This window comes from Cucumis sativus, chromosome 3 (genome assembly GCF_000004075.3).
Source record: "Cucumis sativus cultivar 9930 chromosome 3, Cucumber_9930_V3, whole genome shotgun sequence".
In the NCBI taxonomy this organism is placed as follows: Eukaryota; Viridiplantae; Streptophyta; class Magnoliopsida; order Cucurbitales; family Cucurbitaceae; genus Cucumis; species Cucumis sativus.
This window is the reverse complement of record NC_026657.2, coordinates 11587030-11613355: the sequence shown is the minus strand read 5'-3', so window position 1 is coordinate 11613355 and position 26326 is coordinate 11587030. Positions and strand designations below refer to the sequence as shown.

Here is a 26326-nt window from a genome sequence, read left to right as displayed (position 1 = left end):
ATTTATTTCTTAATTTCTTTACTTGGCTTCGCGCCTTTGAACGATTCAGTAACAAATGAAAAACAACATCCCACGCGCAGAAACCGCGCGTTCCCATCACATTCAATCTCAACCACGTACCATTGGCCCCACGCGCTCCGTGGCGGGGTTTTGTTTATTTGTTCCAATTTTATTTGAAGGGGCGTTTTATTATTAATAATTTCCATTTTATTTCCAAGGGTCATTTATTATTTTATTCAGTTTTTTCTATTTTCCGCCTCCGAATTTTACCTATATTATTGACTTCCCAATACGACACCGTTTCCACCTTTCGGTCCGTTGAGAATCTGAAAATTGTGTTTATAAAAGTGTAATTATAGAGTTCTATTTTCTCTCTACTTTTGTAATTAAAATAATCATAGTTTATAATTTGAAAAGTCTTCTCTTCATCTTTATCTTTTTTGGAAATATTCTTTTATAAAGTACTAATTTGTAAAGAGTTTATGTGAGTCTAGGGACCAATTTGCAATATATAGCATCAATTTTCATTAGGGATCGTACCATAAATTTTTATACTATAAAAATCTTTAATGGTTGTTTAGTATTTAATTATTGTTTAACAATAAGAATCATGTGTTTTATATTGTATTAAATTTGATTAATTAGCATAGTTCTTAATAGTGTTCAAGATTCAATTACTTACCAAAATTTAGAATTTCAGTTACTTACCAAATTTTGGAATTTTGAAATCCAAATTGATTGTTTAAACAAATTACCAAAATTTAGAATTTTGAAATTGATGGTTTCAAGGTAAACAAATCAACTAACGAATCATTATACTTTATTACTATTTTAGGTTTACAGACTTTGAATGAGAATCAAATCAAATGTAAAATGTCGAAATGAGCTAACAATATTACATTACATTTTTAACGAAAATATTCGATTCAATCACTCTACCGTTATTTGATAGTCAATTAACAGTTTAGTTGCAAATATAATAGCAATTTCAAATGTAAATTGTCAAAATGAGCTAACAATATTACATCACACTTTTAACGAAAAAGATTCGATTCAACCGTTATTTCATAGTTAATTAACTGTTTAATTGCAAATATAATAACAATTTCAAATGTAAATTGTCAAAATGAGCTAACAATATTACATCCCATTTTTAACGAAAAAGATTCGATTCAACTGTTATTTCATAGTCAATTAACTGTTTAATTGCAAATATAATAACAATTTCAAATGTAAATTGTCAAAACAAGCTAACAATATTACATCACATTTTTAACAAAAAAGATTTGATTAACCGTTATTTCATAATCAATAAACAGTTTAGTTGCAAATATAATAACAATTTCAAATGTAAAATGTCAAAATGAGCCAACAATATTACACCAAATTTTTAACAAAGAAGATTCAATTCAATCACTCTAAGAAGATTCAATTCAATCACTCTACCGTTATTTCATAGTCAATTAACAGTTTAATTGCAAATATAATAACAATTTGTTGGGTTTATCACAATTTGTTGGGTTTATCACAACTTGTTGGGTTTCTCAGTAACCATGTTCTACATTTTGTTATTATTGCTAAAAGTACTACCAACCTACCAACTTCGTATAAATTGAAAGGGGAAATTTACACCATGTTTATATACATATATATATAACATATAAATAATAGTTGAAATAAACGGAATGAGTATCCAACTACTACCTCTATGCTAAAGAGGAAGTCCAACATCAGCTTCAAAATGAAAAGACATGATCACGTTTTAGGTTGTTCATGGGAATTAATAGGAAATATACACAACACGTGTGTGTGTGGAAGAGTACTACTTTGTATTAAATTGCTTCTTGATTTTTTGGATTCCCACTTATTTTAGGTACCATTTTAATAAATCCAACATTAATAACTTACCAATGCTGAATACAGCCTTGAACCCAAGTGCAATAGAAGCCACGAAAATTGCATATCTTTTCAAGATTTTTCTTCATTTCCGTGTACACCTAAGTTTTTCCTCAATCATATTGTACACTAGATATAGTAGGTCCTTTGTACTTTGTAACGTCAATTTTTTTTTATTCTATATACGAGAAAGACGTTAGATTAGTTAATAATAGTTAATGTTTAGAATATTGAGTAAGAATTATTACAATAATTTAGAATAAATAGTAAATATAACAACAAAATACTACAGTGAATATTTTGTATATACCATTTGCTGTAGTTGGTGACAAAGGGTAAGCTAACTCACTCCTACCAACTTCTTGTTGCACCCATACCCACATTGTAACTCACTCACTCACTCACTTTGGATAACAAAATATTTACCATTTTTCAACATTTCTGGGAAGGCTCTAAATTAAAGTTACTCGTTTTCAACGAAAATCTTGTAACCCACATGGGTTGGTTACACACACCCCATTCCAACCACCATTGATTACAAAATGACAAATGATTATTATATATTATCAAAACCTATATATACCTAACATATATCAGATAGAAATAGTCGTTGCACTATCTTCTAACAAAGAAAATTGCTATTTTAATTTTAAGGTAAGATCGAGTTATAAAAAAATTAAAATCAAGATTGAAGTACCAAAAACGATTTGAACAACAAACTCTTTCTTATGATTTCATTATATACACAAACACACACTCACATCATAACCAACGTAAAACGACTTCCCTCGAAAACATATCATTTCATTCAAACGAAGGACGCTGCCTCTCACATTGTCCTCAGAATTAACATAATATGAACACACAAAACTACGTACCCCGTGCCCGGGTGTTGTTTAAAGCTCGTCTTCCACCTCGGACCGAACCACGTCGTCTTTAATCCTCTGCGACTTCTTCTTCGCCGCCTCGTATTGCTCCCCTATCTTCTCCTTCGCCGCTTCCACCACCTCCTCTGCCTTCTCCTTCGCAGCCTCAAACCCTTCCTTTGCCCATCTCTTCCCCTTCTCCGCTATCTCCTCTGCCCTCCCTGCCTCCTCCTCCGCTCTCTCCTTCGCTTCCTTCCCCTTCACTTTCGCCTTCTCCTTCATCTCTCCTGCTCTCTCCTCCGCCTCTCTTGCTCCCGTCGAGGCTCTTTCCTTCGCCTCCTCTGCTGTTTCTTCTGTTTTTTTCCTCGCCTCATTGGCCGCTTCCTTCGTTTTCTCAGTCGCCTCACCCGAGCTTTCTTCTGCTTTGTTTTTTAGGGAGGTAACTTTCTCTTTGGTTCCTTTTGCCGCATTTTGTGCCTTTTCTTTTGCCTTGTCCGCCGCTTCCGTCGTTTTCTCAGCTACTGTTCCCAGTTTCGCTGCCTTATCTTTGGCCTCACCAGCCTTCTCCGCCGCCATGCCTTTCACTTCTTCGGCCTTTTCAGCGCCGTACTGTCCCACTCCTGTCGTCAGCATAAACAAATATTTAGTGTAACTTCACGAAACCAAATAATTTCCTTTTAAAAAGTTGAACTAATAAAATTTGATATTCTTAAAAACTAAAATCTCTATAGAAAATCTAATGTTCCACAAAATAGTATAATTGAGCAATACTTGTTTATTTAAGGACTAAAATGGGTTTTTTTTTTTTTTTGTTTATATATTATATTTTGTTGGCATTTTATTTTTTTACCATAAAAATAAAGACTACATTTTAGAAAAAATGGATTTAGAAAATACACTGATTTTTGTTAATTATCTCCCCATACTTTGTTATATTTAAAAGCATTTTAAATAATTTTGCAAATTAATTAAAATAATTAATAATACAATTTAGGCTAAAAAAATATACATATTAAAACCTGAAGCGACGTTCTGTATCTTGTCTTTGGCCTTTTTAGCAGAATCGGAAGTGAAATCAGTAACCTTCTTAACGCCACCCTCATCATCTTCCTGCCTTTCACTCTTCAATCCAAGTCCCCCTGTGATTTTCTCTTTCGCCCATTCCGTCCACGTCTCCCCCGTCTGATCTTTCTCCTCCGCTTTGCTCTTCATTTCTTGGTAATCTCGAGCCTCCTCCGTCGTGGACGGCATATGTCCCACACTCCCGCTCCAGCATATACTCACCATAAAAACCAGCAACACCACCGTCACCGCCATTGCCACTGCCGGTAGAGAAATCCGGCGGCGGTAAACTCGAATCGAAGAAGAAGAAGAAGAAGGCATTGGATTATATTGATGAATTTGAAAGTGAATGGAAATGAAAAGTGTTGGACAATTAGGAGAAATAAGAATAGAGTACAGAAGAAAGTTGGGGGATTTGGGGTTTGTATTTATAGGATTGGAAACCCTGGAAGCGGTAAACGGTGAGTGGACGTGGAGGAAGATGACAAGAAGCCAGGTGGCGTTTTAAGAGGTGGTATGGGAGTTTGAGGATGCCACGTGTATGACAAAGTTACAGGTGGCCAATCACAGATGAATGTATGTTATTGTTCTTTTCCTTTCCTTTCCTTTCCTTTCTTTTCTTTTCATTTTGGATAAGGTTTGGGGATTTGTTAAAGTTTAATATATAACCATATGTTTATCTCTTTAGGGAATAATCATTAAGGTCCTTGATTAAAATTATTGTAATTATGATTCTTATTATAAACATTGATCATGACCAGTTTAATTTATGTATGTGATAAATTATTTGGTTAGATAAGGGCACGTGCTCTTAGCCCTTTAATAGATCTTAAAATAATTTATTCTAAAACTTATTTCTATATTTTAACTTATTGATAAAATTTTATTATATTTTTCTTTAGTTTGTTATATTTAAAAATAGAAAATTATCAAAATTTATTTTTGATAAAATATTTACATTTTAGTGTAAAATTTTGTGTCTAAGTTTGTAAAAACTTTCTCTACTTATTTTATTAAAAAGAACTCTCTCAAAAATTCTCTTTAATATAAAAGAAAAATGGTCAAAAAAAATTTGCTAGATATTTACATTTATATATAAAAAATGTAATAAATTTTTTATTTTTTTTATAATTCGAATAGTCTTTTAAAAAACATGAATAAAAAATTGTCACAAATAGAAAGTTAGACAAAATATCAATTTCATATAAAAATAAATATAATAATTTTTGTGTTTTAGTGATTTTTTATGAAGTATAAATAGTTTGTTCATCATTCTTTTTAATATATAATTTGAAGCTAATTGCTAAGAATTAGTTGCCTCATCCTATAATTTGAATTTGTAGGATTCAAATTACATGGGTATGGTAGGAGGAATTAACAATGAGAGCACCACCAACCCCCAAAAAATAAATGGTTTTTTATATATATGTTTCATTCATTTTAATTTTTAGTTTATTTTCTTTTAATTTTTATGAATTTTACAACTCATAGGTTTTAGTTTTTTATTTTAGTTGGAGAAATCATAAGGCCAATTTGGTAATTTTATATCTATTTATCTTCTAATTATTCTTTTTTTTCCCTCGTTGATCAAATACTAATAGGGTTTTGTAATTATTCTTCTTTTTAACGTTGGGGTTTGTAATTAAAAGTAAGACAAATTTAATTATTTCTTGAAACAACAACAATAATAATAAGTTATTGCATACTCAAACTTGTTCTATATGTAAAAAAAAAAAAAATTAGAAAATTTTAAAATATTAGAAAAACTTCAAATTAGTTTTATTGAATTACTGTAAAAAATGATTTACCCTCCACATTATATAATTAACTAGTTGATATGTATTTTATTCGTGATAGAAATGTTAACCTAGTGTTTTCTTTTAATTTTATTTTATAGAAAATAGTAAAAAAATAAATTAACTACTAGTAACGTTATTCTCTTTAGAAAAAAGAAATACAATAGTGTCATCATTAAACACAAATGACAACTAATTAGGATAATTAGTCTTCTAATAGGAATTATTATACAACCAATTTGCTTTGTAGAATAAGAAACGTGAGTCGTCAAAGAAGCCAACAATTACATGAGTTAATAAGTACATGACAAAACTACAAGATCGTTTATACAAATCAAAAGAGACACTGTAATTAAAAACATCCAACGAACACAATAAATAGAAATCACCACATTTTTTTCAACAAATGTAACCGTAAATCGTTAAGAGTTAATTACCCTTTTTAGGTCTATTAGTCATGAACACTAGTTGATCTAAGAATCATTTATTTTAAGGGGTTTGTCCAACTTTGCTAGTCTATATGTATTGTTTAATAGCTTGTTATTTGGATGAGTTGTAAAGTTAGGTGATTGGATTAGACTAAATGAGAAAGATTATTTTCTTAGATTTGTGTTTTATTTTATTTTAATATTTATGTTTAACAATTTTTATTGAATATTCATTCACCATCTTTAACATTAATGTCTATTAATTAATTCAATTTTTTTTGACCATTTTGAAACAATCCAAACAACAAAGTGAAATGACTTCAATAGAATCAACATTTGTATGTGCTTAGAATTTAGAGACCTATGGTTTAAATCTCACACCATTAACGTATTAAAAAAAGCATCATATAATAATAGACTATTAAACGAGGTGATTACAATATAGATATAATACATCACATCATAGTATAAAATAAAATTTTGTTATATTTGTAAATATTTTGTTTTTGTTTTCTTATTGATATATTTGAAAAAAGTTATAAATAATCTCTATGTTTTATTTTTCTTTATAAAATTCATTTTTTTTTTGTATTTTTATCAATAATACAAAAAACAAACCATTTACACTTTAGTAGAAAAAAGAAAACCACACTAAAGCACAAAAGGTCACGAAAGGTAAATACTTTATTTATTTTGCAACTTTTGTAATTTTTCTCTATTTTTAAAATTATAAAGATTAAATTTAATTATTTTAAAATGTGAATTGTTATGGATATCAAAATATTATAACTATTTACAAAATAAATAAAAAAGAAAAAAATCATAAATAAATTATACGTGGTTTGATAATTTATTTTTTTGCTATATTTTATAAGTAGTCTTCATATTTTGCTAAATTTGAAAATGAACCTTATTAGAAAACTATTTTCTAATTATGGAGACAAATTTTGGCATTTAGCATAGTGTATGAAAATCAAGATAAGAGGCAATAATAGCATAGCCTAAAAAGGGGAGAATTGGGCCAATTTCCTTTTCATATCATGCTTAATTTTCAATTGGCAAAAATCTTTCCACCAAACCCAAAATGCAAAAAAGTTAACAATAAATATTTAAATAAATAAAGATGATGTTGAGCCACAACCTTCCATTTTCATTTTCATCTATACAAGTTTGATGAATACACATTTTTTTTTGTATAGATAACCTTTGAAAAGATCCAACTAACAATCATTTTTTTGCCTTTTATGACGATTTCTATCATGAAATTAATCAATTTTTATTAGAGAGGTCGAAAATTATGATGTAAGCAAAAAGTTATAATAACAAAGATTAAACTATCAACTTTCCAAAATTTTGAAAGTTTGGTTGTGAGAAGTGGTGGAACATGGCACAATTGATGTAAAAAATTTCAAATTCAGAATACAAAAGGAACCAACAACACCCTATTGGTTGGTTGGTTCAATTCAAGATTCTAAGTTAAGTTAATGGCGGACTAGTGGGTTTAATCGCCATTGTTAATCAAATCCTCATTGCCTTTAGACCTTTCTTTTTGTTTGTTCATGCTTCGCTGTTCTTCCATTTTCATTACATATATATATATATATATTGGCACTCTCTCTCTTGGGTTGAGGTTTGGCCGGTGCATGGCGTTGCCCGCTAGGTAATTCGCCGGTTTATAACTGAGGCAGTGCGGTGGCGGCGACGGCGGCGGCACCACCATTGTGTGAATTGTTGGCTTTCTTCTAGTAAGTTTTAATGGAGCAGAAGGGGAAATCAAATGCTGTGAAGAACTCTACTACGATGTCATCTCGGGGTGGGCGGGTTTCTTTGAAGGCTATGGAGTCACCGAAGCGGGTGGTTTCTGTATCGGCGGTTGAATCGACGCCTCAGTCTGGTGTGAAGAAGCAAAGTTCGAAAGTTAGTAGATCTCTGACGCCGAATGGTCCTAAGAAGGGGAGGGATGGTGAGAATGTTGGAGTTTCGGCTCGAACGGTCAACCGTGGTGGTCTCAAGCAAGTTTTGCACCGGCGTTCTTTGTCTGGTGCTGGTTCTTGTGTAAATGTTGAGGACTGTAATGGAGTTAAGAGTGGATTGCAGGAGAAGCTTTGTTTTGCGGAGGATTTGATTAAAGATTTGCAGTCTCAATTGGTGGAGCTGAAGGAGGAGTTGCATAAGTCTCAGAGCTTGAACTTTGAACTTCAATCGCAGAATGATTTGCTCGTTCGTGACCTAGCCGCTGCTGAAGCGAAGTTCGCTAGTGTTAGTAATAATGACAAGGTGAGGAAGAAGATGCCATTGTTGTTTCTTTGAAAATTACTTTCTATTTGCCGTTGAAATTTTTTAAGGAAGTTCAGAATCGTTTTCAATTTTCTGTTCGTGGTTATAGAGGAAGTCAGTTTCAGAGGAATCGCAACGAAGCGCCGAGGACAATCAGAAACTTGAAAATGGAAAGTTGGAGACTCAACCATCAAGTTCGTGTCGGAATGTTAGAGATTTGGACTGCAAGACTCCACCACCACGGGCACCGCCGCCTCCGCCTCCGCCTCCGCCGCTTCCTGTCCAGTCCATGCCCCGAGCAGCGGCTACACAGAAATCTCCGGACCTCGTACGCCTCTTTCACTCATTAAGAAAGAAAGAGGGGAAGAGAGATCCTCCATTGTTGGGGAAACCAGCTGCGATCAATGCGCATAATAGCATTGTTGGGGAAATTCAGAATCGTTCTGCGCATCTTTTAGCCGTAAGGCCATGATTTTGGTTTATTTGATGAATTAAATCTAACCCACATAGAAAAATTAAGTCCCATCTTCAATTTTCAGATAAAAGCAGATATTGAAACCAAAGGAGAGTTCATCAATGGTCTCATTGACAAGGTGCTTGTTGCAGCTCATACGGACATTGAAGATATCCTCAAGTTTGTCGATTGGCTTGATTCCCAACTTTCATCATTGGTAAATCTTTACTTGTCTCTTTTTTCTCTATCAGTTTTATTATTATTTTTTATTGTGTATACATCTTTGGAAAGAGCTAGTTTTAAGACAAAGTATTCTGGGTGTAGTGGGCCATATCATGTCTTACTATGCAGAAGATTTATGGTCATTATTCGTTAATATGGTCTGGTTTATTAGGAGAAAAGCAACGATCTAATCAACGTTTCTAACATGTGATGATTTTATGTCAACTCGAACATAGTTTAGTAGATTAAGGCATCAATTACGAATTCAATAGTCAATGGTTTAATCTTCCACCCGAACGATAAAAGAAAAGCATGTGATAGGCTTTGTGATCCTCTAGTGCCTTCCTATAATGTATATCTAATGCTGGTCCATTGTCTTTTAGACTGTCCTAAGATGGCCCCCTCTGACTTCTAAATTTACTATGGACTGGATTGTTTCTTTTTCTTTTTTCTTCTCCCCTCGACAAAGGAAATTGAGATTGAGGGACCCCGAGTCTTTTATAATGGATTTTGCAAGTCGGGTTGTCCCAGGAGGACCTATTTCGGGAACTCTTGCTGGGTACTTGGCTTCTAATTGGAAGGCTTTAGCATTTATAAAATGGCTGAATCATCCTGCAAAAGCAAAACTTTGTTACCTTGGGACCATATTCCATTGCTCAATCTATCCAGAAAATCGTTGGCATTTTCCTTTGTGAGCTTTATCCTCTTTAGGCAGTGCGGCATGTGAGGTGGTGAATTGGATTTTATATTTCTTTTGAACTAAAAAAATCTATTCTCTGTCCTCAAATTCTAGAAGCTGTTGGTTTGAGAATGACGTGGTCTTTACTTTGTTCATTTTGGGGTGAAGTCCTTGTTGATGTTGACTGGCCAACTGTACAGCTTTGTACATTTTGCTTGAAACCAGAAACTTTAGATGATTATCTAAATTTGTCATTTGTGGAACTTCACTGTGCCGAAATTGAAATCCTACGTACATTAGTCATATGTTATCTTATCTCAACATTTCTCAGCCATGTGCCACTGATAATGGTTGTTGATCTTTTGGAATATGCCATTTGTTTCTTGGTGGACCTAAGTTTTAGAAACAGAAGGAAACTTTTTTATGGACCCAAAATTGAGATTTAATGTTAGTTCCACTAATTCCTTTCTAACTAAAACGCCAAATGACAATCATTCAGATAAAATAACTACTGAAACTGCTGTTTGCTAATTAATGCTGTTCCGTGATAAATATATTCCTGCGTTTGAGTTAGTTTAGTCTATGTTCTTGTTGTGCCTATAAATAGCACTTTTGGGGTAGTTTTGTATTTAGGCCCACTCTGTAATGGCTAATAGGATACATGAATTAAGGGCATGCTTGATAGTGATTTAGAGATAGTTAATTTTTTTTTTTTTTTCATATTCAAAATCACTCTCGAACATGTCATTAATCATGCATTCAAAATCAATTTAGTGTCTAGTTCTACACTTTTAGTGCATCTTCATACCATCAAAAAAGATTTTGAATATATTTTGAAAGTTAACCAAGTGACTGAAAATTACTCATAAGACATAAACAATGTGAAAATAGTGATGTTGAGAAAGAGTAGAAATGTTTTGGCCTACACATGACCGTATGCGTGCTCCTCCCCTGTTATATTATTGGATGTTAAATGTTTGTCTGCAGGCTGACGAGCGAGCTGTGTTAAAGCATTTCAAGTGGCCTGAGAAAAAAGCTGATGCCATGCGAGAAGCGGCCATAGAATACCGTGCGCTCAAACTGTTGGAAAATGAAATCTCCTTTTACAAGGATGACACTAATTCTCCATGTGAGGCAGCCTTGAAGAAGATGGCGAGCTTGTTAGACAAGTTAGAACTCCAACACATCTGATAAACTTTTTATTAACCAATTCATGTTTGTCCCTGATTTTTCCTTCTATCGTCGTATAATAAAAGGTCGGAGCGAGGCATACAACGTTTAATCACACTTCGGAGTACTGTCATGCATTCTTATCAAAACCTGAAACTCCCAACAAATTGGATGCTAGACTCCGGTATCATGAGTAAGGTACATGACTTGAAAAACATAAAAAATCTCTCCTCGTACTGGAACAATCATTTTCATACAACATATAATTTCCATTTTAAACCCTTTACAGATAAAGCAAGCTTCTATGAATCTTGCCAAGATGTACATGAAAAGGGTGAAAACGGAGCTGGATTCAGTTCGTAGTTCAGATAAAGAATCCAACCATGAATCTCTATTACTTCAGGGAATTCATTTTGCATACAGAACTCACCAGGTAACATTTTGAGAAGAATACGTCCCTTTGAACCACAAATTCTCTAATCCTTGAGGCGCCACTATTCTGTATTCAATAACATTCTCTCTCTGCCACGTGACATAGCTAACACACTTGTAGTGAACCATGTAAATATGTGTGTCGGTTCTTTCTGTTTTAATATTCTCTATTTGGTCAATTGATTTTGTAACATGATCTAAATACACGGTGCTTTTGGTTGGGCAGTTTGCTGGAGGGCTTGATTCGGAAACATTGTGTGCTTTTGAGGAAATAAAACAATGGGTTCCAAGACGAATGGTTGGAAGATCCCATGCTCAAGGGTTGATAGTTGGCATACAATCATCATAACCAAGTAAACAGTTATTCTCTCTCCTTATGTAAAATATTTACTCTTTTGTAGTATATTTATTGAAAATGAGAAGGGGATAGCAGATTAAGATAGATGTTCATTATTAATTTGGTTAATGTTAGTGAAGTGTATTGATATATGATATTTGGTTGTTTTGTAGTAATGGCTTAAAGAAATGGTGTTTCAAATAGTTTTATTTTTAAAATAAATAAAATTAGCTTCATCTACTTGTCATAATTTTTTACTTTTTAATGTATATCCGTACTCTCCGTGTGAATATCGTTAAACATTATCATAAATGGTGTATAACTGCATTTTCAAATATAGCACAATTTTGGATTTGATCTTTAGACTTCTATCACCGTCACGTATAGGTGCGGATAATCAACAATTTTGACCATACAAATTTGATCTTCAAACTTTGGAGTTTGTTTTAGATGGTTTCTATTCTTGGATTACAAATTGAGTATTTAATTTTTTATATTTTTTAAAAATTTAGGGATTTGCTTTAGGGTCCTTGCAAAAGTGGTAATTTTTTTTTATGATAACGGTTTGATATCACCAATTTTGCCATTTTTATCATTTGACGCAATTTCTCTTTACTTACTTTATGTATAACTAAAATTCAATCCATTGATTTTTAAACGGTATGAAATTTTAAAGGGTCCTAATAGACTTCTTATTAAAAGTTTAGTTATCAATTATTTCAATCTTTAACGAGAACATGATATCAATTCATTTTTCTTTATTTTGTCCGATCAATTACCTATTTCACTATTCATAAAATAAATAGGTAATGTAAAAGGTAGGCAAGATTTTAGTAGTTAGGAACCGCCACGGAGTCGACAACTAGGATTTGGAGAGTATTTTAAAATGAGTAATCATTGTAAAGGATAAATTTGTTAGAAAATATTTACAAATATAACAAATTTTATTATCTATTCTTTATAGATATTAATAGACATCAATATTTTGTTATATTTTATAAATAGTTTGGTCCATTTTGTTATGTATGAAAAAATTCATTAAAAACATGTAAAATATTCATCATAAAGATATGATTCAAATTTGCCAGTGTCACAATAATACATTTAGTTAAGAATTTTGTCAACATTGTACACTTGTCATGCCCTTTGAAAAGAGAACAAAGTCGTTCATATTATTGTAGCTTTGACATCCTTTTAAATTTGTTTTATGTTTAAGTGATATCAGTATTTTAAGACAATGATAGATGATTTAACAAATAAATCGAATTGGTTTTCAAATAACTAAACGTTCAAATAGTTTTATCAACATTTCAAAAGTATTTACGCCAAAGTAAACTAAAATATTCACAAAATATAATAAAATATCATATTCTATCTACAATGAATTGGGATAAACTACTACTCGTATATGATAGTCCCATATAAATGTTAATATTTTACAAAAAAAAAAAAGTTATGTTATTTAAAATGATTTAATTATATGTAATATTTATATAAAATAAATTACAACCACGTTTATAAAAAAATTTATTTTAGCTAAAACCACGTTTTTAAAACGTTTCATTTTCTTTTTATTAAATCCAAAATTTATTTGTACGAATGGGTAGAAAAAGCCTCGAAATCAAAAGCGGATTGACGTCAGCATCCTACGTGTTTCCAGGTGGCTTATCTTACAGCCATCCGATCCACGAAGATTTATCCAACGGCAGATATTAAGGAGGCGCTCGCGCGGGAATGCAAAAAGCTCGTGGTCCACGAGCGTCGCCACGAGGTCCTCATATGTCCAATCAAAAATCGCCACGTCATTAATTTTCATTTTTTGTTGACAACAATTCTTCGGTTTTGTTTCAAATTTCGACTCCTCGCTTCCCTTTTCCTTCAAATCTTCAATCAATCAATCAATCAATCAATAATTTCGAATACTTTTTCCCCAAATCCATGGAGGTCTACGGCACCGTTTCCGGCCAGCTTCCTGGCCTCTTCTGCCTCGATTTTTCTCAATCCGTTCGAGTCTCCGACCTAGATACCCGTCGGGGCCCCTCTACCCTGTCCGTTTCCGGTCGTTCGGTTGGTACAGAAACTCGTGCTTTGGGGCTCGTTGGTCGTCGGAGAATGGGTTCTTCTAGGTTCTGCGATGACGGTTATTTGCGGTATTATGTTGGGCCGACTTGTCAGGGGGGGAATGTGAAGAAGGAGAAGGAGGCGGTGAAGAAGAAATTGAAATTGTTGAAAGGATTGTCTGCCGCGGATTATGAATCGAGCTTGTTGTTTCGTTTCGATCATGGTTCTATTGAAGAATTTCAGTCGGATCGCTTTTCTGTAAGTTGAAAATTTCTGGAATCCGCCTACTAATTTATTCCTGTTTGCTTGCGCCACTTTATCTATACCGGTTGAATTAAATTGGAGTTGGACTTGAAATTTCTTCGCCATGGAATTCTTCTGTTTTCTCTCGATCATCATGAATGATTCCTTGGTGTATTTATTTTGGCTGATAACATTCATTAATCAGATTGTTGTTTCCTTGATTGCAGATTGAGGAAAGAAGAGAAGCATTGACAAGACAACTCCAACAGCTAAAATCAGAAGAGAAAGAACAGAAAAGAAAAAAGAAGCTAGAAAAGGCCAAGCTAAAGGCAGCTAGAACACAAAACATTCACGACTCAACATCTTCATCCTCTGAATCCAGTGACAATGAAGGCCATATGAACACCACAAGCTACCGATTAAAGAAAGCGCTTTCACAGCCATCCCCAGATCAATACCAGGCCAACACCATCCATGTATCAACATTGCCTCTTCCATTGCAAACCCAACTTCTCAATTCGAAAACCGAAAACATCGCAGTAACCCAGTCGACGTCTGTAGGGAGGATTCAAGTGTGCATGGGAAACAAGTGCAAGAAGGCAGGAGCAGCAGCATTGATGGAAGAATTTGGGAGGGTGATGGGGGATGAAGCTGCTGTTTGTGGGTGTAAATGTATGGGAAAATGTAGAGATGGACCAAATGTGAGAGTTTTGGGTTCTATGGAGATGCAAAATCCTTTGTGCATTGGAGTTGGGGTGGAAGATGTTGGTAGAATTGTAGCTGAGTATCTTGGACAAGAAGGGGGACAGACACAATCAAGGTTAGCACCTGCAGCAATTTAAATTGATACTTTTCATAGAAGTCAAAATTTAGTGCAGTTTATTTGATGAGTTTGTACAAAGTTAATCATCTTCTTTTTTAGTTATACTAAGGTGGGTTGGGATAGAGAAGTTTTTAGACCTAAACCAACTATTAGGATTAAAAGAAAATTCATCCATTGGAGCTAGAGAGTTGTTTCAATCTCAATTCCATCAAGGAATTTGAGTTGGGTTAGTTGATTTAGGTGTTTCAAAGTTATTTGTACCCATTTGTGAATAAAATATTGCAATTAGATGTTCTTTTAATGCTTATTTACTTGTTTTGTCGTTGTCTTAAATGGTATTGATTGAACTAAGTTATCTATCTCGTAACAACCTATGTTAATATTGATGATGCTATATTTTGATCACAATTACACATTACTCATGCCTAACGTTCATAATGAATAACGTTCATAATTATTCATTTGATCGGACTCCAAAATATATGGTTTAATGTTCGATCTTTCATTGTCATGACTTAAAACCGGCTTGACAATTAATTATAGAATATCATATTCTTACTTTTAATTGTTGCAAACTTGAAATGACTTCTTAATAATAGAAGTGATTAAATATGAAAAATTCATTCTAAGTTTATTAGCTAACGCATATTTATTCATATTTATTAGCTAACGCATATTTATTTAGTGGTTTATTAACAATGTGTTAGCTTACACTTTATACCATATTTTTTCTTCTTCTATCTTAATTCTATTGCATTCCATATCTTTCCTTTCCCTTTTCTTTTTCTAATTTTTACCAATTTGCTTTGTACTTTCTTTCTTTTATTTTCCTTTTAAATTTTATTTTATTCTAGTATTGAGATTTTCAAAATGTTATTAATTTTTAATAAATGTAGGGTTTAGGTCTTGAACTTTTTTTGTCTACTTTTTTCATAAGTTCTAAAATGTTATTTTAATTGAAAAAATCAATTGATTTTAAGCAAATTTTGTTTCAATTTGGTTTCATAACATCACAATTTTACTTTGAAATTTGAAAATTGTTTTAATTTGATTAGTTTTGTTTAATTGAATACGCATTTTTTACATTAATGTCGATCAATGAATTTAAAATAATCCTATATAAAATAAAATTTTAACATTGAATACCAAATTCCAAATTGAAACGGTATAAGTTTGTTCTAACTTCAATTTTTTCTTTTTCTAAGTACAAATTTTAATGTCAGTACTAATAAGATTTAAATTTTGTTTCAATTTAGTTCATAAGTGGTAAGCGTTACGCAAATAAAATTCTATTTCTAATTTAAATATTGAATTGAAACAAAATTTAAATTGAAGTGGAGTTATAATTTGTTTCTAAAACTCTTTCTTCTCATTTATTTTCAAAAAATTTATTTATGTTTTTGACTCAAATAGCGCATTTGCTCGAGATGCAAAGCCCTTAGGTTAGGCAATTGGATTAGCTTTGAGTTGTATCATTAATTTGAGTCTCACTTTGTTTAATTTTGAGTTTAGAATATCGTAAAATTATGTTATCTATTTAGGTGGTTATTTTGTGTATGGGATGTAGTTTTTGAAACTTCAAGAACTAAAAGTATATCTTATCCAAATTTGATTATCAACCCTTCTCCAAATTTCCTGTAACAAAAGGGAGATATTAGCATAAAAATTCTAACTGTACATAATTAAGGTCACACTTTAATGCTTTTATACAAAATCTAACTAAAACTCATCCCAGCAAACATGTCTAAAGACCTTCCCTTTTTACCTCCATCAAAACATTTGAATGGTTTTAGTTAGTGCTTGGGAAGTTTCAACTTGGATTGGGTATCAACACTTGCATTGTTGCAACGTTTAATAAAAGAATCTAAAGTCTTTTGCTTTGAATTTGGACTGCTACTTGTAATCGGCTGTTGCTTCACTGCTACTTCCAATGTGTTCTCTTCCCCATCCAGCATCTGAATTTCACAAGCTCAAACACTAATTATGAATACAAACTACAAAATCAGGAATTACAACAAAGTTCAGATCTTATTTTGGTCTTCAAATGTTTGTATTAATCGATTTCATTATGAACTTTTAAACGTTATATCTTACTTATGCAAACTTTCATCTCTATATTTTTTGTTTCATTCCATTTTAGTTGCAAATTTACACCTTTCAATAAATCTTAAAATTTAACCTTCAAAGTTATATTTGATTAAATAATAAGAATTTCCATACATTTTTATCTTCGTTGTATCCCAATAGTATTGTCTAATTTTGGCTTTTTTCGGTTTCTCTCATCTCTTAAAGGTTGATGTTTTTTTTTAGCATCAGACTCTTTGAATTTTTTCCAATAAAAGGTTGTTTCCTTTTAGAAAAAAACTATAATTTTCATATAAAAAAGATAAATGTGAATCTATTTAAAAAAATTAACAAGGATTCTTTAAAGGGAGAGAAAAAAACAAGAACGAGGACTAGTCTCAGAATTTATTCAAAGTCTTTTCGCTTTAATTTTTTTGTCAAAGTGAAGGACTAGAAACTTTTAACGGTTTAGAGAGTAGCCATGAATGCAAAGGCCATGAACCAAAAAATAATTTAAACCTTCAAAATTTTATTTGTAAAAGATTAAGGGTTGAGAACCATGTTACCTGCCCTAAATTCTCTAACTTGCTCTGTACAACGTCCCTGTAAAAAGAAAATAAATGGATTACTTTGCGCTCAGATATCGTTTAGCCAATGCTCAAAGTAACTTACCATATGATATCATCAACTGTGTCATTCGCTAGTAGATAATGTATGTTAACAGAAGACACCTACAACAACAATGCAACTATGTCGAATTAGAAACCAATAATCACCCAATGAGGATTAATATTATTGGACTTGAAACTTATAAGAATATATTGCATGTGCCTACCTGTCCGATTCTATGAGCCCGATCTTCAGCTTGAATCAGATCACCTGGCGTCCAAGAAAGCTCGGCAAAAATAACTGTGCTTGCAGCGGTTAACGTTAGCCCAACGCCTCCAGCTTTAATAGATAACTACAAGAATTTTAGTTATCAGTTGCCATTTTAGTTTCCATTTAAAACTAATATTTAGAAACTGTTGAATGTTTTGGCCAAATGAAAAATGTACCACTGCTGCCATGATTGAATCTTTCTGCTGAAACTCTGAAACCAGAGCTTGTCTCATTGCTGGAGGAGTACCGCCGTCAATTCGAATGCAATTCACTTTCTTTTTCTGGAAATTATGAGTTTATATAAGATCTCAAGCAACCTCAAACTTGATTCATAAACTGAAGGAGATATACAGTCCCTCACTTGAAAAAACTGGTGTATAGCATCAATCATGGGCTGATGATGAGCAAAAACCAGAAACTTGCAACCTGCCTGTGGGAATTATTTTGTTAAGGGTTCAATCATTGATGAAATTTTTACGAATGCATACACACTGATGTTCAAGATTTAGAAACTGATAAGAAGAAAAATGACAAGGAAAAAAAAAACAAGAGCCATGAGTAGATTTGACAAATCAATGGGCTGGAAGAAACTAGTTTAATTACTAATTAGTTGTAAAGTAATCCAGGGATATGGCGATTTGACCATTTGATTGATGGTTAAGGCTACAACTTCTTCTTAAAGACCATCTTAAAAAATAAAAAATAAAAAATAAAAAAAGATTATCTAGGATTGATGCAACAATGGTAAGATATAAAGGCTTTGAACAATTCTACAATTTCCCCAGGTGTGGCTTAAGCCATTCACATAACTCCAAACTGGTTCAGTACAGAGTGTACACACATTGGGTGAAAGAGAGCTAAGAAGAAGATATATTATACATAAGAAAGAAAAGGATACCTCAATTACGGTCTCTAGATAATTAAGAACTGCTGGAATTTTGGCTTCAGCAGAATCAGTGTATATCTGGTTCCATTACAAAGTGGGAGACTTTAAGCAAGGGAAAACTTTCAAAGTTATTCAATAAAGAATATCAAATTATCTCTACAAACCTCCATGCCTAACTTATTAGTTACTACTAAAAATTGAACTCAGTAATTATAGTTATCATGTTAACACTTACCATGCAATAAAATAATTAGTTACCTTGTTAATAAGATTCTTTTGTTGAAACTTCAGCGATTCTACCTCCTCTGATCTGCAGGCTTTGATTTTTCCTTTAACAACCTCTAACTGTAAACATGCAACATTAGTATAACAACACTGAATTTACTCCCCCTGCACGCACTTGTTAGTTTCTTTACAGTTAATTAATTTATACAAGATTGAAGGTTTTGATTAAGTTTGAATAGTTATCGTGTAGTTAGTGTAAGGACGCAAAATATCAAGATGTTAGTTCAAAGTAGTTTCTTCATAGTTACCATTTAGTTGTTTTTTTTATAAAAAAAAACCATTGGCTGATATTATGCATTTATTCCTACTTTGATTAGCTCTGTAATATTCACTGTTTGCCACTATGTTCGAATCATCTCTTCAAGTTACAGGTTATTTTTCAAAAAATCAACCCGAAACAATCATCCAAATAGGTTATCTATCTCTTTTTTCCATATCTGTGGCTGGACCTTGTTAGCATGCACCTCAATTGTTTTCACAGGTTGTCTTACTACATTTAGGTGACTAAGAAACTCATACGACATTAAATTCAATGTAGGTGACCACCATTGCTTGAGAGTTGAACTCATTGCCTAAGCTCTTTATTATTTGCATTGACTGTTACTGACTACTAAACAAACTCATGATAGTTTGAAAGTAAGTATTCTATATTACAAAACAAAAACTAGTTTAAAAAATTATAAAGAGTGGCACCTATACCGTTGTATTCACTATAGGTTATCTTCTACAGTTGCTTGCAACCAGAGGATTTTTTCATTTTTCTTATGTCTTTGTAGTTCTTTTTTTTTTTTTCCTTATTATTCCTATTATTATTATTATTATTTACCATTAAGCAGAACAATGTTATTAAGTTTCCTGTAAGACTTGGGAGCAGAACAAGTTATTAAGTTTCCTGTAAGACTTGGGTTGCTACAGAAAGCCAAAGAGTAGTCTAAATGTTCAGAAAATTCTTAAAGAAGCTACTTCAAGAAAGATTACAAAAGTCTACGGAAATTTGATGTTACCTCACAAAATAAAGCCCTAATTTCCCTTATGTCCTTCTCAGCCAAATCTAGGAACACCTGAGAAAACAAAAGGAAGTATCATGGGACCTTCTTCAAGTGCAACCCATCCACACAGCGCACAAACACCGAATACCTGTTGCCTACGCTTCTGTGGGAGCTCAGAAAGAACATCCTTTTTAAGCCTGCGGATCATCAACGTTGCTTTCATCAGATTGTGTAATTCTACATGGTTGCTTGCACCTTGATATAATCCAAAAGTTCCCTAAAAGTGAAGATGTTTTTAAGTGATTCAAACAGCACCATAACTATATGTAACAGCTTTTGAAGATTGAAGCTATTGTTCCTTACACCCTTGCAGTATCTGTTGCCATACTCGTGAACATTTTTATATACATTTGGATATAAAGCTTCCAGCTGCAAAGTTCAAAGCAAATTCAACTGACGTAAACAAAATACTACATCAGACATGGTATTAAATGTCACGGGTGTATAAGACATAACATGAAGACAGAAGAACATATCAGCTCTACCTGCTTGAGGAGTTCAATTGGTCGAGACAATGCTGGAGTTCCACTGAGCAAAATGGCATACTGAGCTTTCTGAAAATAAAATTTCAAAATGTGTAAGGGTTTAGAGGAAAATGAATGCCTAAGCATAAAACCCACGTGCCAAGATCACACATTCTGGAAAGAGATACATTCAATTTCCAAAATGTGTCCATCTTTGCCAAAAATGCATCCATTCAAACTGATAGAATGTGACTTATTAGAAACATGTGCTCGGTCAACTCGGTCAAATCAAATGCACTAGCATGATAGACACATTTGTTCCAAAACGTAAGTTGAAAGGGGTGCCTCACTCTTGCTAAACCCTATAAATAAACTTGCCATAAAAATTCCCTGTATGTGGGTGACTGCATTAAGAATACAAGATAACCTGTATAACGGGCACACAAGCAACTGTCCTCTTCGCTTGAGCATTTTTCATGAAGTGTGACTCGTCTGCAATTACAACCTGATAAGTACCTAGATCAGTGCTAAGAGTATAAACATTGAGAGTAGACAATAAGCAAACCCGTTGAAATATTGCCGACACAGTTAAGGACTAGGTTGATATCTCAGTCACATTGGCATTTAGAAGTTACAATGACTCATTCTTTCAAAGCATAGTCAAGATGTAAAGGAACTGTGTACAATATGAAGTACATTGTTTGCAGTCCTGATACACAATTATCAACAAATAATTTCTGCAACCACGCGACTGCAAATAAAACAGACTTCATAATATTACAACCACCAAACCAGCCTGTAACTCATGAAAACCTTATAATGGCAATCAACAAGGAAAATAAATGAACAAAAGCAAGAGAGAACAGAAGAAGTCCACAGGCACCTTTTTTTAAGACAGGCAATGGTATCCATGATGCATGAAACGATATAACAAAACAAAAATCAAGAAGTTACATAAGAACATGCACAGGTACCTTAAACTCCGATGCCATTAGAATATTTTGTAACTTCTGAACCACGTCATAGGAGATGATATTGAAAAGGCCATCAAGATGAAGGCTGCTCTTGCTGCTTGAGGAGAGTATTGTAAATCCACCCTTATTTGACCCGCAATATTGGGATAAAACAACCTAATTGGAAAACTAGTAAAAATAAACATCCACAGCTTGTAACTCAAGCATCCTTTTTAAAACCCCATCACCACCAGAAATCTTGTACAAGATACAAATTCACTTCATAATTTCCTTTACACATACATGAATATATACGTACATACACACCTAAACACACAAAAGGGCAAGCAATTACAGAAATATGGATGAGATGAATACATGTATATCTGATGAAGGAATTTTGAGCCATTGCTGAATCATCTGAAGAAACCAGAAGAGAATGTAAGATGGTGTAAACAATATCTTTTTAATTTTTTAGAATAAAAAAAAAATATCCTTTTAAAAAAGATGTGAAGTTGACAAAATATTTACTGCAGCCCAGTGCAATCGTAAGGAAGATGGTGTGAGTATAAGAACAGGCCATGCTTCACGAACACATGCAGCAACAGCAATAGCCTGCAGTACATATGAGCAAACTAATGATTTTGAGATAAAGCAGTGTATTTTTTTTTTTTTGGGGGGGGGTATAAGAAACAATTTCATAGATGTATGATATTTTGAGAAAAAACAATGTAAAATGCTAGTTAGTTGCTCTTCAAAGAGCAAAATCATCATTAGTGTGTTTTTCTCTTAGTGATGTTTCCACATACTCTTGATTCCACCTAATTGGCAAAGGCAACCATAAGCCCACCTCCAAACTTGAACATTATCCAGCCACATCCAACACCAAGATTATTCACATGCACAAAATTTTAATTTATTAAAAAAGAAATCAGAAGTTTTCAAATCTTTAAAGGCCTAACTCATTCTTAGTTCATAAACTGATGTTTTTTTCTACAGCAAACATAGACATTTCATTGATATAATTGAAGTTCAGAAAAGGAAGTCTATCCAACTAACTACAAAAAGGTTTCCAATTGTCATGAAATTTGTTAAGCTATAATTACAAAAGGACAGTCTCAATTTACACTAATTAAGAGGCAAGTATATGATGGATGTGAGTAAAGATTGAGAGGGTCGTTACTTCTCTTTGAATATACAAGAGTTGCACCCTAGCTATATAGATCACAAAAAATCCCATATAAATTCAGCCAACAAATCTCCTATACTTTTCTTTGAATGTATGGGAGTTGCCCATCAAAGATAGTCGGCTGTGGACACTTGGAAATATGTTACTTTTTGACAAAAATCTCTTCTCTCGACTTGGATTTGGATATGACTGCTCCATCCTTTCCCTTGTTTGAGTGGATTTTTATTAACCCAAGAATTTTTTTTTTTTCTCCACAATGCCATCAATACTTTCGGCAAATTACAACAACGTAATCCTTACATGGTTCTCTCCCCAGACTGTTTAGTACTTTGTACGACTGACCATGAAACTCAGAGTCACTTGTTCATTACTTGTCAATACAGCGATAGATTTTGGAAGGAAATCACTCTAGCCTTTAGATGGTTTACAACTTTTCCCAATGAGATAGGCAGCTTTCTTATTTACACTCTAAATGGTCATCTCTTCTTGGATGGGAAACGCCATATGGATGAATTTGATTCACACTTTCCTATAGATCACTTAGAAGAAGCAAAACAATCAACTATTCAATGATAAAGGAAACATTTTTTATGGCTACTTTGAACGTATTATCTTTCTTGCTATGACTTAATGTGGATGTACAACTTTCTACAGCTCTTATAATCTTTCATCTCTTTCGACCAAATGGAGAAATATCTTGGAACTCCCTTTGTTCCAAGCAAAAGCCCTTCTTTGGTAATTTCACATATCAATGAAATTATTTTCTTATAAAAATATAATAGAACAAGATACCTTAGGAAGACCATTAGCAAATTGTCTTTTTAATGGTTGGTGGGTTTGGTCGGTTTGAGTTCCTATTGAGTTTGTCGGACTAATTATACTCTTAGTCCACTGACCAAAGTTAGTTTGATTCATTTCAGTCAGTCAGCTCACTTTTTCGGTCTTTGATTGTCACCCCTACCAAATTCTAGATAAAAACTATCCTAGTGGCATCTTTTAAGATGTTTAGATTGGCAGTTGTCAAAAAACCAATTGAATTAGATATCCCATTGTCCCATGGGATCAATAAAGGTACACAGTCCAAGACAAAATGCAACAATTACATAAAACAAATAGCAGCAGTTTACAATCTATCGTTAAGTCATCCACTTAAATCTATCCTTAGTAAAGCTAAACATGAAACAAAGAAAATGTTCAAATATAACATAACACAATTTACAATGTTTAGTTAAAGAATCATTTGCCTGCAACGTTTTCCCTAACCCCATTTCATCTGCTAAAAGGGCACGACCTCCATGTTGTAAAATAAACCTGAAAGGAACAATCGATCGAGATGGATAAGAAAACCACAACATAACAAATTTAAAACTTGAACTTGACATAACTCAATGACGACTAACAGAGCTCTCCACTACGTCATACCTAACACCTTCCCGCTGAAATGGCAAAAGCATTGATTCAATATCGGCAGGCAACTTGTTATATTTGTCTGTGCAAAATTATAGAAAACATCAAAACATTTAACCTGTGTATATACATTGATACAGAACATCAAATCATTTAGTGTGTGCATATACATTGATACAATATACACACACAACCCCCCAAATAAGAAAATAATTCACAATAAGGGACAATGAGGAGTAAACCCAAGACCTGAGTTTTCGTTGGGGGGATCTCAATTCAACTTATATGAAAAATAAAAAACGAATAGAGAGAGAGAGAATACTGAGCAAATACTTCAGTAATATAAGCCCAAAAATAAGACGTATGAATTCGTTGCACTAGCTCCAGCAGGAATCAAAAGAAAAGGTTAATGTCATCCCACTCTTTTTCTCAGCATTTACATTAATATATACAAATTTAAAACAGACACTTGATCAACACATCATAATTTATGTAACGCATGTTTGTGGCCCAAGGATACAATGCCAATAACCCTTCACCACACTAAAACTTAAACTACAAATTATCAGAAGTAATTGTTACTGAAGGGGCAAAAGATGCCAAAAATGCTAAATAGTTCACTAATAAGAAAACTGTAACACAGTTGTTACCAACACTGAGTTTCTAAAACGTTCAAGGTTTACCTCGTAGATCAGGAACTAGAGAAGCTGCTACAATAGCACGATGCACCAGGTTATCTAAGTTCTCTACCTGTGAAAAGCCTAAACTACATCATTAGAATATATAGATTATGTCAAGTCAGAGTGTTCTCATAAGTCATAAATCTTATTTTGTATTGATTGATTGCAGAAAAATGTAACGAGGCACAAGTTACCACCTCAACTTTAAAACCAACTACATCACGTAGGACGCTTTCTGCCACTGACAAACTAGATACTGGAAACATCCATAATCTGCAGGTTCAAATGTTCAAGAGATACAAACGGTAACAAACAACTACAACCATCACGAGAGAGAGAGAGAGAGAGAGAGAGAGTAGGGAGCAGAGGAAACCTTTCTTTGCCATTCCATGTGGCTTTAGGGATCTTTCGAACAGCATCTATCAGTACCTGGTAAATACACATAATAATATACAAGTAAAGGCATATTCAATCAGCAGTGGCTAAAAACGAAAACCGCAGCAGGCAGCTAGAAAATGCACCTGATCGTATGAAAATTTTGCAGCAACGTTTCCGCTACTGTGAAGAAAAAATTTGACAGAAAGCTTAGGCCGTTCCTTTGCACCTTCATCTCCTGACACAGTCGGCCAATAGATATTCAGTTATGAAACAATTTTTAGCCGCTCATTATTTTGTTGGAGCATTATCAGGAAAACTTCCGTAGATGAGATATGAAATTGTCTTTTCTTTAAAGAACTCAGCTTTCATTTCATGAAAGTACAAACCAGGCCATCAAAAAGACCCGTACATGTTAGATGGAGCCAAACAAAAACTGAGATAATCCAATTCATTTGAAAACCATACGAAGGTATCAAAGTGAGTATGAATCGATAGGCTAAAGAACAAACAGTTCAAATACATGCAGGGATGTAATCATTTCCTAAGCCTTCTGAAAAACTAACTATAGTAAAAGAGACGATCGTGCATCAAAGTGAAAAGAGAGAGTGAAACTACGAAGCTTACCAACATGTTCTTTTGCCGCAGCTGATGGAGGTAATGCTCCGGCCAAGGGAGAGGCGTTTTCCACCTGTATAGTAACAAATGGTATAAGATTAGGAAGCTACAACGACAGAAATGGAACCCCTAAAACCAAAAAAACACACTACAAAACCACAATCAAAGCATGGATTAAGCACAAACCGCGCGAGAACGATAACCCAGTACCGGATTGAGCTGGGAAGGTTGAAATGCAGAATCATGGGCATTTGGGTTGCTGATTTTGGCCTTGTTGACACCCGAATTAAAGTGGGTGTTGGATTGAAAAGACTGATGGGGGTGTTGATTAGAAGCAGAGCAAGGAACAAAGGCATTGAACGAAGAAGAAGACGCAGCAGCTGAATTTTGAAGTTGAGCAATCTTCTGAACAGCGTCTCTCTCGAGGGAATCGAGTTCTTCAGGGGTCAAGTTCCAGTCATCATCTTCGTCTCCAAATTCCATTTTTCTTGGAGAAAGGCGCGAACCAACCCCTTTCTCCAATCGCCGCTGATACCAAATGTTCGATGAAACGAATCGAATTTTGAATTGAACTTCGGGGCGGGACGGTGTCGGATTCAACTTCTCATTTCGGGTTCATATTTCAAATCAGATTACTGTTTTGTTTTCTTCTTTTCATCACGACGATTGTTTTCCTTTTAGTGTATTCAAACCATGGAGTCGGTCGTTACTCTCTAAATTCACACATCCGA

The 26326-nt window shown here is 33.5% G+C and overlaps 4 protein-coding genes across 5 annotated transcripts; 2 read left to right on the top strand and 2 right to left on the bottom strand.

The window, feature by feature from the left end:
* Positions 1-2584: 2584 nt before the first annotated feature.
* On the bottom strand, positions 2585-4237 carry LOC101205758 (late embryogenesis abundant protein D-29). Its single transcript, XM_004147585.3, has 2 exons — positions 3782-4237; positions 2585-3382 (listed from the first exon to the last, which is right to left on the bottom strand). The coding sequence occupies exons 1-2, from the start codon at positions 4143-4145 to the stop codon at positions 2793-2795; spliced, it is 954 nt and encodes a 317-aa protein (XP_004147633.2). The 5' UTR covers positions 4146-4237; the 3' UTR covers positions 2585-2792.
* Positions 4238-7451: 3214 nt separating this feature from the next.
* On the top strand, positions 7452-11869 carry LOC101205525 (protein CHUP1, chloroplastic). Its single transcript, XM_004147584.3, has 7 exons — positions 7452-8325; positions 8435-8785; positions 8865-8996; positions 10668-10849; positions 10937-11048; positions 11140-11283; positions 11509-11869. Exons 1-7 carry the CDS (start codon positions 7804-7806, stop codon positions 11629-11631), a joined length of 1566 nt encoding a protein of 521 aa, XP_004147632.1. The 5' UTR covers positions 7452-7803; the 3' UTR covers positions 11632-11869.
* A 1587-nt stretch (positions 11870-13456) lies between these two features.
* On the top strand, positions 13457-15079 carry LOC101205287 (diacylglycerol O-acyltransferase 3). The gene is made up of 2 exons (XM_004147583.2): positions 13457-13938; positions 14151-15079. The coding sequence occupies exons 1-2, from the start codon at positions 13558-13560 to the stop codon at positions 14763-14765; spliced, it is 996 nt and encodes a 331-aa protein (XP_004147631.1). The 5' UTR covers positions 13457-13557; the 3' UTR covers positions 14766-15079.
* Positions 15080-16332: 1253 nt separating this feature from the next.
* On the bottom strand, positions 16333-26326 carry LOC101214093 (SWI/SNF-related matrix-associated actin-dependent regulator of chromatin subfamily A-like protein 1). 2 transcript variants are annotated; one of them, XM_031882024.1, is made up of 24 exons: positions 25806-26326; positions 25605-25668; positions 25124-25215; positions 24976-25031; positions 24800-24875; positions 24606-24672; positions 23938-24004; positions 23760-23826; positions 21858-21941; positions 21705-21746; positions 21348-21503; positions 20801-20878; positions 20395-20463; positions 20213-20278; positions 19998-20126; positions 19865-19921; positions 18834-18920; positions 18588-18653; positions 18051-18119; positions 17866-17970; positions 17646-17771; positions 17483-17541; positions 17377-17413; positions 16333-16701 (listed from the first exon to the last, which is right to left on the bottom strand). In XM_031882024.1, the coding sequence occupies exons 1-24, from the start codon at positions 26076-26078 to the stop codon at positions 16540-16542; spliced, it is 2154 nt and encodes a 717-aa protein (XP_031737884.1). In that variant the 5' UTR covers positions 26079-26326; the 3' UTR covers positions 16333-16539. The 2 variants fall into 2 exon arrangements, with proteins under 2 accessions (XP_031737884.1, XP_004147667.1); XM_004147619.3 differs by having other exon boundaries at positions 25782-26325.